The 14,292-nt window shown below is 37.3% G+C and overlaps 1 protein-coding gene across 2 annotated transcripts in view; it reads right to left on the bottom strand.

The window, feature by feature from the left end:
- The window catches only part of ldb2a (LIM domain binding 2a), a 96,147-nt gene that overhangs the window by 2,920 nt on the left and 78,935 nt on the right, over nt 1–14,292 (bottom strand). Inside the window, exons 6-8 of one of the 2 annotated variants that reach the window (XM_015013184.2) lie at nt 12,171–12,294; nt 10,314–10,367; nt 9,553–9,689 (exon numbers count right to left, since the gene is read on the bottom strand). In XM_015013184.2, coding sequence (XP_014868670.1) covers nt 9,553–9,689; nt 10,314–10,367; nt 12,171–12,294 — 315 coding nt within the window. The remainder of the gene's footprint in view (nt 1–9,552; nt 9,690–10,313; nt 10,368–12,170; nt 12,295–14,292) is intronic. The other variant, XM_015013185.2, reaches the window with a different exon arrangement.

Below are 14,292 nucleotides of genomic sequence, written 5' to 3'. Positions count from 1 at the left end.
GGTAGCCCTCGAGGACTGGAGTTGGGGACCCCTGTTCTAAAACATCACAATTTAACAAAAGGGTCAGGGACTTCTTACATAATTTATTTTTTCACATAATTCCAAACTGGTTTGAGTTGTATTTTATTTTCTCCTTTAATAAATGTTAATTTGGAAACAGCTACTGTAGTTGCTTTAAACTACACCTTATTTCAGTTATGACCAATAGTTCTCCAGCTGTGCTTCAGCAAATGAATCTGTGAAAAACACGTATACAGAGCTAAAAAATTGATCAGAATAATTATTTTATTAGGTGTTTTCTTAGATTCCAATAAAGAAAAACAAACTGATAAGTGTAAAGATCTAAATTGGTTCAATGCCAGGTTCATTAATGGTAGACATAACATCGATTCATTGTTCAAGTTTAGAAGCCAGTTCATTGCCCGAATAACTTGTAGTTTTAATATCTTAAAGATTCCTCTCAAAACGGTCAGCTACAGGATTTAAATGCTTTGAAGAAATTCAATAGTTTTTTTTAATTTTTTATTATTATTAGCATTATTTAAATGTGGACACTAATATAGTGAGATCTAAATCTTTGTTTTATTTTATTTTCGGTTCCAGATTTTATCACATTTTTATTCAGTAATTTCTAAGTACACAAAAATAAAAATAGTTTTGAAAAAGTGTATTGTGGTTATGTTCTAGAACCAACAAGTGCAATTAGGGGGGATTTGAAATGCAAACTGAATGAAAAAAAAATCATACTGGAAATGAACGTGTATCTGATTTTTCTATCTAATTTTATTCTCAAACCATCAGAACATCAAATGAACAGTAATATACTTAGACTTTTGAATAATACTTGCGCTACTTCAAATGATTATGTTATACCAAAGATATACAAAAGATAGTAATATATTTAGCCAGCTTTAAACAGAAATACCACAAGGTCAAAAAGACAACCGTTGACTTTTAATAGCCTTTATCATTCTATCATGTTTTCTGTCTGGCAGAAAATACCCAGTCACTGAAAACTGTGTGTTTTCCTGCTTTAAATGCAGACCCCCTGCTTGCAGCAAAATGACAGCAAATGTGTGCGTGTGTGCGTGCGTGTGTGTGTGTGGGTGTGTGTGTGTGTGTGTGTGTGTGTGTGTGCGTGCGTTTGTTTGTAATACCTTGTGGGGACGATTTTCCTGACATATACTACGTTGTGGGGACCAATCGCTCCTCGTGGGGACCGGAGCCTGGTCCCCACGAGGGGAAACCCTGTTTTTGGGTCAGGGGTCAGATTTAGGGCTAAGGTATGAATTGAGTTTAGGTTAGGGTTAGGGTTAGGTATGTGATGGTTAGGATTAGGAAAAGGGTAAAGGTAAGGTTTAGGCTGTAGAAATGAATGGAAGTCAATGGAAAGTCCCCACAAAGATAGCAACACAAACGCGTGTGTGTGTGTGTGTGTGTGTGTTTGTGCGTGTGTGTGTGTGTGTGCGTGTGCGTGTGTGTGTGTGTGTGTGAGTGTGTGTGTGTGCGCGTGTGTGTTTAGGACAAGTGCGGCTGTATCCAGTGAACCCATCCGAATGGGCGACCCCTCTCTGAGCTCCCCGTGCAAATGAAACCTTCCCATACACTGAGTGGATACCCCTGGTGCGCTGTACCCGGCCCGATCAATACTCATCATGTAAGACATATTTCACAGAGATAGCCCTCTCACACTGGGTCATGGAAAGGAAGGACAGAGATTCATCCATTATCTACTGATATCTGTGACTCGTATGATGTGAAGGAATCCTGATGGAGAGGGATGCCCCCCTGGAACTGCTTGTGTTTAGTCATGTTTTTAAATTCCTCTGCAAAAATAATCCTTGTAGTCTAATTTATTATTTCAAGCACCGATCAATAAGGACCTCAATTACTGCTATATTTATTTGTGAGTTGTTGAGTCTCATCCTTTGTTGCCGCCGAGTGTCTGGACCAGCTATTGTAACCTGGGAAGAAGCCGTTCAGTTAAATGGAGTGCACGCTTCACCGCCCATGTGTGTCAGCGCTGCCTGGTTGGGAGATCTCACTCTCCACGGCCGTCTCCACCGCAACAAATACACAAAAATAACCCACAAACGTGCATGTGCACTGGACAGAAGCCAAGACAAACCCACTGCATAACCGCAGCGCTGCAAACAATTCCACACCAAGAGCAGATGAATGCAGATTAATCCTGCCTGCAGTCCTGTATAAAGTAAGCATTGATGTAAACATGCACAACACAACCTGCTTCTACTCCAGTCCAAAAAACACAACAAAATGCACAAACAATGGGAGTCACAACAAGGAAATCCAGTTCATGAATCCAAGCCATCTCCTCCCTGTTTCCCCCCAGCGACCACTTCTACACCTCTCTATGCCTTAATCAGGCTAATTAATTTAGGTGAGCTTTTCAACTAAATGACAATATCCACACTGATTTGTCAATTTGCATAGCTAATTAAGTCATTAGCTAAAAATGTACTGATTGCCAACAAGCCTTGCATTCACCATCTGTTCCTGTGAGGAGGCCTGTCAACCTACCTCTGGCCAATTTTAGGCAACCCCCTCCATCCCACCATCCCTCTTGAACAAAATCCCTTCGACGATAACAGCTGGTGGCTAGTCTGAGACCAGGGAGAGCTAATTGTGAGCTAATTAATACTGTCTACTTGTCTACTCATCTCGTTAGGAGTTTGCTTTCGCACTAGCAGAAGCAGCAAGATCTTGAATGGGCCAACGCAGAGACAAACGCCTCCCTTCTCGCTTGATTTCACCAAGTGTTGCATGAGGATGCATTCATAGAGATTAGCAGAGGGGAGCGAGGAGAACGTATCTGATCCTCCTCAGGCCTCCAAAACAACAAGTGGGAATTTAGTGGGTTGGGACAGAATGCAAAGTTTCGCTACAGGCAGGAAAACCAGACAGGTGACAGAAAATCATTTGGTTATTTATGGATCGTATTTAAAAACATCAGTTGAAATACAGCTATATACAGCCAAAAAGAAATCCTGCACACCTTAGAGAACTTGTAATAGGAGAAAAATGTTTCCAAAAGTAAAAACGGTTAAACAATCCAATTAAGAGTATAATCCAATGCGCTGGCAGCATCATATTTTTTGGGCATTATTGGTATGTTCTTTCACACCTATAACTATTGTCTTTGATCATCTCTTCAGCTTCTTCTCTTGGCAAGGCTCCATGGTTATTGGAAATGCTATATTTGAAGATAAAAACTGATATATTGGACATAAAAGGCAATCAATTGACTTTAGACCTTTCTTATTATTTGCATCTCCCAGGGGCCAGTAAACAGTTACAGTTGGAAGTGTACATACACTGATCTTTGTTTTTGTAGTTCTTTTTTTCAAGGTAGACATTAGCAAAAACAAAAGTCAACTTTTCTTTTTTAATCTTAGAACTGGGTGAACACATTAAAATTTAGTATACATATAGTGAAACTCAAACATAAATATACTCACATTTTTCTACATTTTGACTATATTGTATCAATTTGCGCAGTAAATTCACTTTATTTGGTCATCAACAAGATCCTGACATAATTTTAGCTCGATATTTCACAACTCTTTTTGGAAAAGGTCTTACAGATATTCCTCTGTCTTCATTATTTCAAACATTTTCTACCACTGGCAGTGTAACAGATCTTATGTATTATGCTAACACAGCATGCTTGACAGATGTTACAAGTCTAAAGGCTTTACCTTCTCTTGTCTTTGCAGGCAAGTAGCGCAATACAACTTCCTCAGACATTTTTTCTTAAGTCAGCATACTCATAGTCTATACTGATGTTAAACTGGAAAGTGACATTGGACTTCTTTTCCCAGTTTATGATAAACTCCAGGTGTTCTTCCAGAACTTACTAACTGATGTGCCTTCATCAGAGGTAACAGCTTGGGACAGAAATTTTGACATAATTGGCTGTTCCATCATGACGATGATACCAAACATCCAAAATGTTTTTGGAAGGCTTACATTAAGCTTACTGAATGGCCTCCTCAGAGCTCTGACCTTAAATCTGAACATTTGTTGGCTTCACTCAAAAGCCCGATCTTTGGCAGAAAATCAACAAACAGATCAACTCTACCAATCCAACAAAGAAGAGTGGTCAAACAGTCTTGCCAGATACTTTAGCTAAAAACTTTGAGAAAATTTACAAATAATTAAAAATATATATATATCCATTCCTTTCTTAATTCACTAAAGTTGTTTGATGTATATTTCTTACAGTCTAAAAATTTTTTTTAAATCTATGAATGACATTACAGTCCGTAATGTGTGTATGTAACTGCATGTGACACACGCAGTGCAGGTGCAGTTTTTTTTTTTCTTTAACTGTGATTTGATTCTAAATTAAGGGAACTTAAATCTAATGTTAAGGTAGATCTATGGAATATAAAACACAACCATTTCAAGATGATTTCAGTCTTGGATGTTCCCAATGTAGACCACTAGAGGTCAGTGTTGCTCATTCTATGAACACCCTCTCCACCACCACCGGTTAACCCTCCCCTCCACCCCCTTCCAGTTGCAAGGGTCCACTCCTTATTGTTATTGGACTCACGTAGGCTTGTGTTCAGCCACAAACGAACAACTTCTCAGACAAAGACGGCAGGCGCACAACATATGTAACCAGCATGTAACGGACCGCGCTGCCCGTCTTTAAGAGTTGTGTGGATGCACGACACAAGTGGGGATGTGTATATGTGTGCTTGTGTGAGTGGGTGGGTAGGTAGGTAGGTGGAGGTGATGAGGAAGAGGAAGAGGGAATGGGGGTGGCTGGGGTTGGAGGTGGGGTTAGGGTGGGTGAGGGGGGGCTCAATGATGGAGCAAAGACGGAGCATGTGAAGAAGGAGGGGGGGGGGGGTGAGGATGTATACAGATATCTGTGATAATGAGAGCTGGCACAGAGCCACGCTGCCTTCCAAAGAGAAAACAATTTGCGAGTGCAGTGTGTATATGTGCATGAGATGTACATTATGTATGGGTGAGACGAAGGCAACCAGGTAAAAGACTAGAAAAAGATGAGACAGCCCAAGAGTCTTCAGTAAATATAGACGGTCAGTGCAGAATGTCTGTAGGCAACCCAGGGTGTAGCACATTAACACTACTGTCCATTTAAAAGAACAACAAAATTAATAAGTTAGTTGAAGTCAGAAACAAAATGAATTGGTCTTTCTTTTCAAACCCGTATTAGAGGACTAAATTGTTCTTTATATCAATTCTGTTCAATGACATCTCAAACATAACCCCTGTTTTTATTGAATAAAGAATAACATTTATTTTGGTAATGTTTGGGAGAGTAAAAGAACTAGGCTGAAGTGGGAAAAACATGCAGTTCTTGGCAAAAATTGAAAAACAGAAACAGATTTACTTAGCATATTTTGTGCTATTTATGCAGAGCCGGCCAAGGCACTGAAACACAGCCATGACACCTTCCAAAATAGTATACTACAAAGAATTTCAAATGATTCAAATTAATTGATAAAACATTTAATTCACACAAAATTTAAAATTTAAAAATATGAACTCAAATGTTCATAGTTTAACTCTTATCTCAGGAGAATGAAGACATTTCTGTTTCAGCTGGAGTCATATTAGATCCACATTCTGTTTACAACAAAATTATATCCTCCTGACTACCAGTAGTTCATTTTTGTCCTCTGTAGAGGACATTTCTAAACTTGAATATCTCCCACTCCCTGCATTCTACTGAATTAATTCCTTTTGGTATCTGGAGAGGACATTTAGGGCTTTTCAATGATACCACATATGAAGGGGTGGGACTTTTGTTCGTATCTTTTTCTAATACATAAAAATTGTGTTCATCAGTAATAACACATTCTATGGGACGAGACAAAGTAAGTGCATAAAACCTTTTATTACCTTACGAAGAATGTGGGATTTAAAAAAAATGGTGATTGGACAATATTTTTTTTCCTGGTAGTCAGGAGGATATAAGAGGTTTTTAATTTTCCATCTGTGAATGTAGATACAGTCAATTAAACATTCCTGACCTGGTATTGAAACAATATCCACCAGACGTGACAGGAACAGCAAATGGCTAACTTAGGGTGACTTTCTACAGATTATTACCATCTTTTACACTTTAAGCAATTTATTTGTTGTATTTATTTAATATGTATTAAATTTATGTATCGAATGCTGAAAAACGATGTGGATGATGTGATTTTCATACCATAAAATAAAGAAATTTATTGTTGACTCATGTGCTAACAGGGATGCGTGTGGTGGCTTCCAACTTTAATTTTGATGTGGGCCCCAATTAACCTTGGACTGTCCCTGAGTCTTTGTTTGGTTCCTACATGCAGGTCTACAGAATCCTAGTGTTTTAAAATCTTTCCTAACAGCAGGGCTACTTTCTGAGATAAACTAACAATATATAGACTCGGTATATTTACTGTGCGACTGGGCAGACACTGTATAGAAAGCTGGTAACACTCTTAAATTTTCCATTAGGCTGAATTAGTGCCGAGGACAAAATGTACGCACATTAATGCCAACCAGTAACACCTTAACAAAAACAAATTCCCTTTATGTTTTGTATCAGCGCACTTTTTCCTACACTGAAATGATCTGTGTAGAAGAACAGCGGAGTGCTGTGCCTGCGCGTCTACAGAACAGTAAATTGGATGCTGGGGAGTGAATGTAATACAGCATGTGTATAATGAGCATTGTGTGGAATAAAAGTAGAGCCTCTGCAGACAGCACACCCACAGCGGCATCCAATCCTCCGGGGAGACGCCAGGCATGTGGTGAAACACTGAGCTGTTTAGGCGGCTGTTTAACCTTTAAGTACGTCAAGTAACCTTTAATACAGCCGTGTTGCCAAATCAGGCATTTTGAACCTAATTCAGGTCATGAAGCTGTATGCTTGTAAAATCCATATAAAGCCCTTCAGGATTTATTTGCTTAATCATAAAAACTATATTATTATGACAGTTTAATGTAGATATAAAATAGTTTAACCCCCCTACATTAACATAAAACTTCCATATTTATTAGTAAAAACACACCGAGTCAGAAATTTAATTAGACAAAAATGGATTTCCGATATGAATTTTTTTAATACAAAAAACACATTTAAAAAGTAATCAAAATAAAAAGTTAAATAAGATTCATATTTGTCACATGCCAATTTAAAACCCAAAATTATTGAATATTTTCCAAGTCATGAGAGAAGGTGTTAAAAGTTACATTCATCCCAACTTCAGCTTTATAAACAGTGAAGCCGCCTGACCAAAACTGGCTCATATATGTTTAAGATGATATTTATTATACATTCACACATACATTATGTGTGTTATGTTGTTATGTCCTTCACACCTTTGTGAAAATAACAATAATAATAATAATAATAATATTAAAAAAAACAAACATGTATAGCACCCTCCACATTTATGGTTCACCAGTAAATATGTGTAAAAAAAACACTTAAATAAATGCAACTTTTATAGCACCAAGGTAAATCCATACTGTAGATACTAAAATCTTAATTTGAATCCATTTGTACAGTGGAAGAAAAAAAGATTTGACATTAAGATTTAATTGTTTCTATAAAATCACAGGAGCCACAATAATTGGCAATACCAAAAAACACTGTTGGTTTGTGTTCCGAGCATAGAAAGATTGCTTTGATGCAGCTTTAAATAAATAAATGCCAAAATAATACATTTGAACACCATACATATGAACTACTGCTTCACAATTTGTCAACATACTGCTATGATGTCCCACCAATGACCCAATAAAATAATTATTTCATTATTTTAATCTCACAGAAACTCGACAGGAACACTTGAAGAACTTAAAAAATTGACACCAGTAGTGAAATCTTCTTTCTGATTAATTTGGCAAAAATAATGGTCAGTTATTTCTTCAAAGCAAAAAGTAATATTCAAATTTCACAGTTACAACATGTCTTGATGATCCACAAAATCCTCTGAATTTCCTTCTGTTTAGACGCACAAAACATGTAGTTTTCAATGCACCAAGACAAGAAACATTGTGAAAGCAATCTAAAAAGTGACTGCAATTGAATATTTTTTTAAATTTATACTTTACAGTTTTAAGTTCATCTGAGAGTCTAGAAACATTTATTTAGTAATCAAACTCTTCACCTGAAGGAATATTGCCCTGGGGTGTAAAACTGCATTTTATTTATATTTGAAAGTCACATTTTTCACGTTCTTAAGTCAGAAATACAACAAGAAAACAGTTAACTCAGAATTCTGTCTGAGTAAGTCAAAGTTTGCAGAGCTTCCAATATATGCTATATAGAAAGTTTAGCTTTATCCCACAAGTGAGTGGAGAATAAATATCAGAGGTCTATTTCTTTCAGTCATTCTTCAAAATGGTAAATACAAGACAACATACTATTTAGGTTGACCATCATAAGTTAGAAAACACATTCACCTAAACGTCCCCATATCATTGACTGGTAAAAAATTGCAAAGTTTCAAACAACTGATAAATAAGCTCTGACAAGGACATCAATGATGGTCAAAGGTCAGTTTTTGAAAACTGGCAATTTTTTTATGTGTGATAAATTAATTAGTATTTTGTGATGTGCTCAGTGTTTTTAATCAATATTATCTCTGTTTAGTTTTCTTTATTTTAAAGCCCAAATAAATTTGCCTTTTCTTGCCTTACTGAAATAAAAATGAAAATATTGGAATTTTATATATTTATAACAGATATACAAATCCATAAGTTGCTGTATTGTTAGTGAGTTATATGTTCCATTTTATAAAAATAATCCATATTAGTTTCTCAAACTTTTTTTCTTAAACATCATAATATCAATTTTTTCATTTCTAAAATAGAGACATAGATCCACCATAAAGAGCTGAAAACTCCCTTTACAGCAGCATGGTGGTATGTTTCTGATTTCCAAGTAAAATGAACTGCTGCTGGGCAGTCTGTGAGTTTAGTGCCTTGCTCAAGGGCCTGGTCAGTGTGCTGGCTGTGAGAGGGCAAAGCATGATTTCACCACCCACATTTTCCGATTCGCTTCAAAGTTTTTCTTTTATTTATAGCCCAAGGCTTTGGTCACTTGGATGAGCAACAAGGTCTCATTGCTGGTTGGTCGTTTTAAATAAACATTGTGAAAAGGCAAAGGTTTTTTCTGAGAAATAGGAAAACATTTAGGAGGCAGCTGTAATGGTTGGTCACAAAGCATCCTACAAGAACAGTTACGTTCTAATCTTTCACTAAAATGTTTTCCTGCTTTGATCACTTCCATTTTGTCCCATTTTATTTCTTTTTATATACCTCTTTTTTTTTTTACAGTGTTGAGGGTTTTTTTTTTTTTTTTCCATTTGTACAAATAAATTAAACCATACTAGCTGAAATACCATTAGGAATTTCTGGTGCTTGTTTGGAACTCTGCAAACATTCAATTGCAGCTACAGAAACCAATTACGGCTCCTTTCTGAGATGCTTTGAAGAAAAGCGACTGCTAAATGGCTGTATGTAAATAAAAGAGGAAGCAAACCGAGAGGAGCTGATGCTTACAGGTACCTGACTGGAGAGGCTGAAGTTGGTGGCGGGGCTGCGCTTCTTGCTGGCGGCGGTGCCCACGCTGCTGTTGGCGCTGCTGGCTGAGTTCTTCCGTTTCCTCCTCTTCGTGGTTGTCTGTCGGGCAGGCTCAGCTTTGGCGCGACCAGCAAAGAGAAACAGAGGCCATGCCAAGAACATAATGCATACAGACGGAGACAAGGTGTAGGAGTGTGTGCAGTGTGTACAATTTGCAGGTGAGATCATGCAAACTTGTTCCCAGTGCTTGTGCACTGAAAACACATGCAGACAGAAGACGCGATCCCACAGACATGTTACACAGATAAGAGCCTCTATTAAACAAGGATGCATGCTTTATCTTCAGAGGTGAAACCACACAAGCGTTAACATCTCCAAACACATGCAGCTATAAGAAAGAACCTCTGCTTCATTTACATAAATGCTTGATGTTCAATGTGATGCAATTTGTTCAAAAGCAAAAGTAAGACACAACTGTTCGACTGATTGAAATCTAACTAGCATTAACACTGAATTTGTATTATTTCTATTGAGAATCGGTGATTAATAACTCTAATTACAAGCTGTAGCCAAGTCGTCACATGCAATAAACATTCAACACGCAATTTTGACATCAGGCAGGTGAAAATACATGATAAGCTTGCACATGAAAATGCATTTCAGTCCATTCAAACGAGCAAGGAAATGATGCTGCTTTCTTGAAAGACGACGGACAGTTGATATTGTTAGAGAGAAGATACCTTTTTTGTGATTTGTGGGAAATATTTCCGTTTTGAAGTTCTGTGGGTGTCCAGCTGAAACCGGAGCCAAAATTAGTTGTGTTGGTTAAACAGACAGAAATATCAGAGGGTACAACAGAGAATTGTTAATAGCATCACTGGGTAACTCAACATACATTAAATAGAATGTGAAGCTAATCTATAAGTGGAACAATTAGAATTACAAGGTTACCCAGGTAAGTAGTTCAGTCTGATCCTTTGTCCCTGACAGTTTCACTAACTTTTGTTAGAGAATATATGTAGTACATAATTTATGAATACAAGGTATTGCGAATTCTTCCGGCATTTGTTAGAAAGCGTTATTCCTTTTAATCTCAAGAGAAGACAAGAAAATCCTGCTGCGATTTTCAGTCAGATGTCTGAAAGTGAAATACATTTTCTGAGGTTTCTGTCTAATCATGCTCTCATATTCAGTTATAACAATCAGAGACTCATAACAGAAACAAACAGCACTATAAATCAGAACCCCAAGAACAAAGGGAATTTTATCCGCATCTTATCTCGTTTGATTTTAAAAAAAAATTGACAGACGTGTTTGTTTATGAAAAAAAAATAAAATAAAAAGACTCTGCTATTGTGAGGGACAATCATTTGTGTTATCCCACTGGTTTCCTCTGATGCTGAGCCTGTGACGCACAAAAATCGCTTCCATTTCCACCAAAAGAACTTATCAGAGCATAAATACACCCGTGGCTTCCTTCCTGCCAAAATCCCAACCTGTTTCCGAGCTGGAGAAGAATTGCAGGAAAAGTGGAACAACACCACCAACAAGGAAAACCCTCATTTCAGCTAAACTGCAAAGATTGTGCAACAGATGTGTCAACATGTAAATGAATGAGAAGGAGTAACCTCTTTGTAAAGGGTCAACACTGTGAGGAGCCATTTTTAAATAAAAAGCTGCATATTACCATAAAGCTTGCATAGAGCAGAGAAGAATTCTGATCTGCTTTTGCTCTTTTACCATGTGCACAAATAACTATCAATGCAGCCAGGAGTCTTTATTATATTCATAAAATGCTTTCCTTTTTCTCTCTCCCTCTGACTCCGTTTTTTTTCTTTTCTTTGAAGAATGTCGTGGACGCTGGGGAGCCGCTGTCCGGGGAGCTGGATCTGCGAGTTTGATTACACCCGGCACTCTTAATTAAAGTTACACAGGTCTGAGTCAAAGGCTTTTTGACTGGTGTTGGTTTTTAAAGACATCTCGTCACGCCTCGCTAAGCATTGCTGTAATTTGCAGCCACTCCAATGTGTCCCAAAAAAAAGAAGAGAAAAAAAGAGAAAGAAAAAAAAACGGCCTTGGCTTACTCCCTCTCCGGCTTAAGACCGCGCAGCCAATTTAAGCTCAGTACTTTTCAGAAACCAGCCTGCAAACATCAATCAAGGGCGCCTGAGAGGCCTGTTAAAGATTGGCAGGGTTGAGATTCAAGAGGCAACCCTGAATTCTGATGATTTTATATACCTGACAGGCAAAAAAATATATTTCAGAAATTAGGATGTATAATGGCAAATTTGGGAACATAAATGATGCAATAAAACACACTCTGAGTGAAAATATTCCTGCACAGTGATGGATGGAGTGGAATTAAAAGCTGTTTAAACGGAAGAATAAACTCAAAAGCTCAGTAGAGGGAGCAATTACCTCTCACTATTCTTTATGAGGAACCAGCTGTTTATAATGATGGTTACTTCAGCCCCATTAGGACTCACTTTTATTGTATTAAATATTCAGGAAAACAAAGCAGAATTTAAGAGTTTTGCTGAAAGAAACGGCTCTTTCAGGGTTTCAGTAGAAGGAAACGCTATGCATTATGTATTTACCTGGTGGTGCTACCATTCTCTGCCATTTTTGGAACAGACATGTCTTCAGACAGTCCCGGGGACTGAGGTTGTAGGTCTTGTGCCTCGACATGAGCTCCTGCATGGGCTCCAAGATGACGCACAACTGCAGACACAGCGAGACAAAGCAGAAGCTCAGTGAAAGCAGAGAACAGAATCGGCAATTTTTCTCAAAGTATTTAAAATTCTCCACTATTTTATTTTATTTTTTTTACTGCTGATGCTGCTCCTGTCATGATAAACCAAAACCAAAATAGGTTGAGTTTGTTGCTCAATTAATCACTCGCTCACTGACGTCTAAGTGATTAATTAGGAAGAAAACTTATTTTTACAGACACTTCAGCAAAATATCTTCAACTTTTTATATCAAAGTGCTTCTGGAAGGACCAAAGATAAACTTCAGATTTATTTATACCTTTCCTCCCATTTTGACATACAAACACAAAATTTATTATAATTCATCAGAATATAATGAGACAGATCAACAGTGAAGAGAAAACATTGCATGGTTTTCAACTTTTGTTTTGCAAAGAAAAAAATGTTGCAGCACTTATATATTTAGTTTATGGTTGTAACATGACAAGATGTGAAAGGTTTAAGCGGTAAGAATACCTTTATAGGCCACTCTGTTTATACATTGACCCCCAGGCTTATTGATACCCTTCTTACAGATGCGACAAAAATATTAAAATAAGTGTAATTTGTACTTCAGTAGAATAATCTCACACTGAAAATTTTAGAAAAGTCCAAACTTTAAATTTATGACATCTATTAGTCAAGCAATTCAATCAATCTATATTTACACAGCACTTTATGCACCCAAAGAGACCAAATGTAAAGTGCTCGATATGTTCACAGAATAAAACATGAGTCACAAAACAGGAACATACATAATTTAACAGACAAGGAGAAAACTAAAAAAAAAAAGGACCTTGATAAAAACAACAAGAATTTCTGATCAAATACAATTAAGTTAAAAACAGAAGGAACTTAAAAAACTTAAATTGTCTGCTGTCCTTACAAAAGGGGAATATTGTTCCACAGTTTGGGAGCAACAGAAAAAAAACTCAGTCTAATAATTAAGATTACTGTAATAATGTTGTTGTCATTTATACTTTAGTTGTTTTTAAAACTAATCTGAGGATAATTAATTCGCAATCCTTGATTTCTGTTTTCCTGAGTGATAAATGTGATACTTTTCAAAATGGGAAAGACAAGAGATCATGTTATTTAAGTGAGCCAGAGTGTGTTGGGAAGTAGATACAGGAATATATGTTCATCTAAACTTGCCCGACTAATAAAAAGTTTAAAACAACTGGAATGTTGGCAAACAAGGCTGGATGAGGACTCATATTTATCTTGCCATCAGATGCAGCAAGGACAATGAAAAAGGAGATAAAAAATAACCTCCACAGCTCCCTGTTAGAAAACTGCAGCAAACAGCCACCATGTCTCCATAACAACTATTTATTTTAAAGCTTTAGTACACATCTTTAGCGACAGGGCTGATAACTGTGGAGGCCACTGTATTCATCAACACACATTTCTGTCTTTAGGACTGAAACCACAGAGAACAGCCCGTCCCTCCCGCCCTGCGCCTCATAACGTCCCCGCATTGAAACAGCACGAGTAAAATATTCATTCTGAAGAGAACCGTAAATCTCTGGCGACCAGCTTTGAGAGGAATCAGGGGTCAGCCTGTCATCTTAAATACATCAGGATCAGCTTATCCACAGAACATCTGGACGACATTACAAGTCAGTTATACTGCTGTGTTCGGCAGCTGGAATCATCCAGATATTTGTTGGACAAGTCAGTAAAGAGGCTCAGAGGATTTTATCATACTCCAGGTAGATTCCCAGTTTACCTGTTTAAATAAGCAGAGGGAATATTAGCATCAAAGGTGGTATTGTATGCTTTTAATTTATAAAACAGTTTTCATCTTAACGTAACATCATAAAGGTCACCTGGTGAAATTGCAAAGCATGTAACATCAGTTTCCTTCTTTCCTTCCTCTCTTTCTCAGCATCAACAGGAGGAGGAGCGAATGATCGTTTGTTGAAGCGGCTTCAAACACCAACATTTATGTTCCGTATTATTGGGA

Source organism: Poecilia mexicana, unplaced genomic scaffold (assembly GCF_051168715.1).
Source record: "Poecilia mexicana isolate PSO_F unplaced genomic scaffold, ASM5116871v1 scaffold_10, whole genome shotgun sequence".
In the NCBI taxonomy this organism is placed as follows: domain Eukaryota; kingdom Metazoa; phylum Chordata; class Actinopteri; order Cyprinodontiformes; family Poeciliidae; genus Poecilia; species Poecilia mexicana.
Note: the sequence above shows the minus strand (reverse complement) of the source record. Positions and strands in the feature narration are given on the sequence as shown.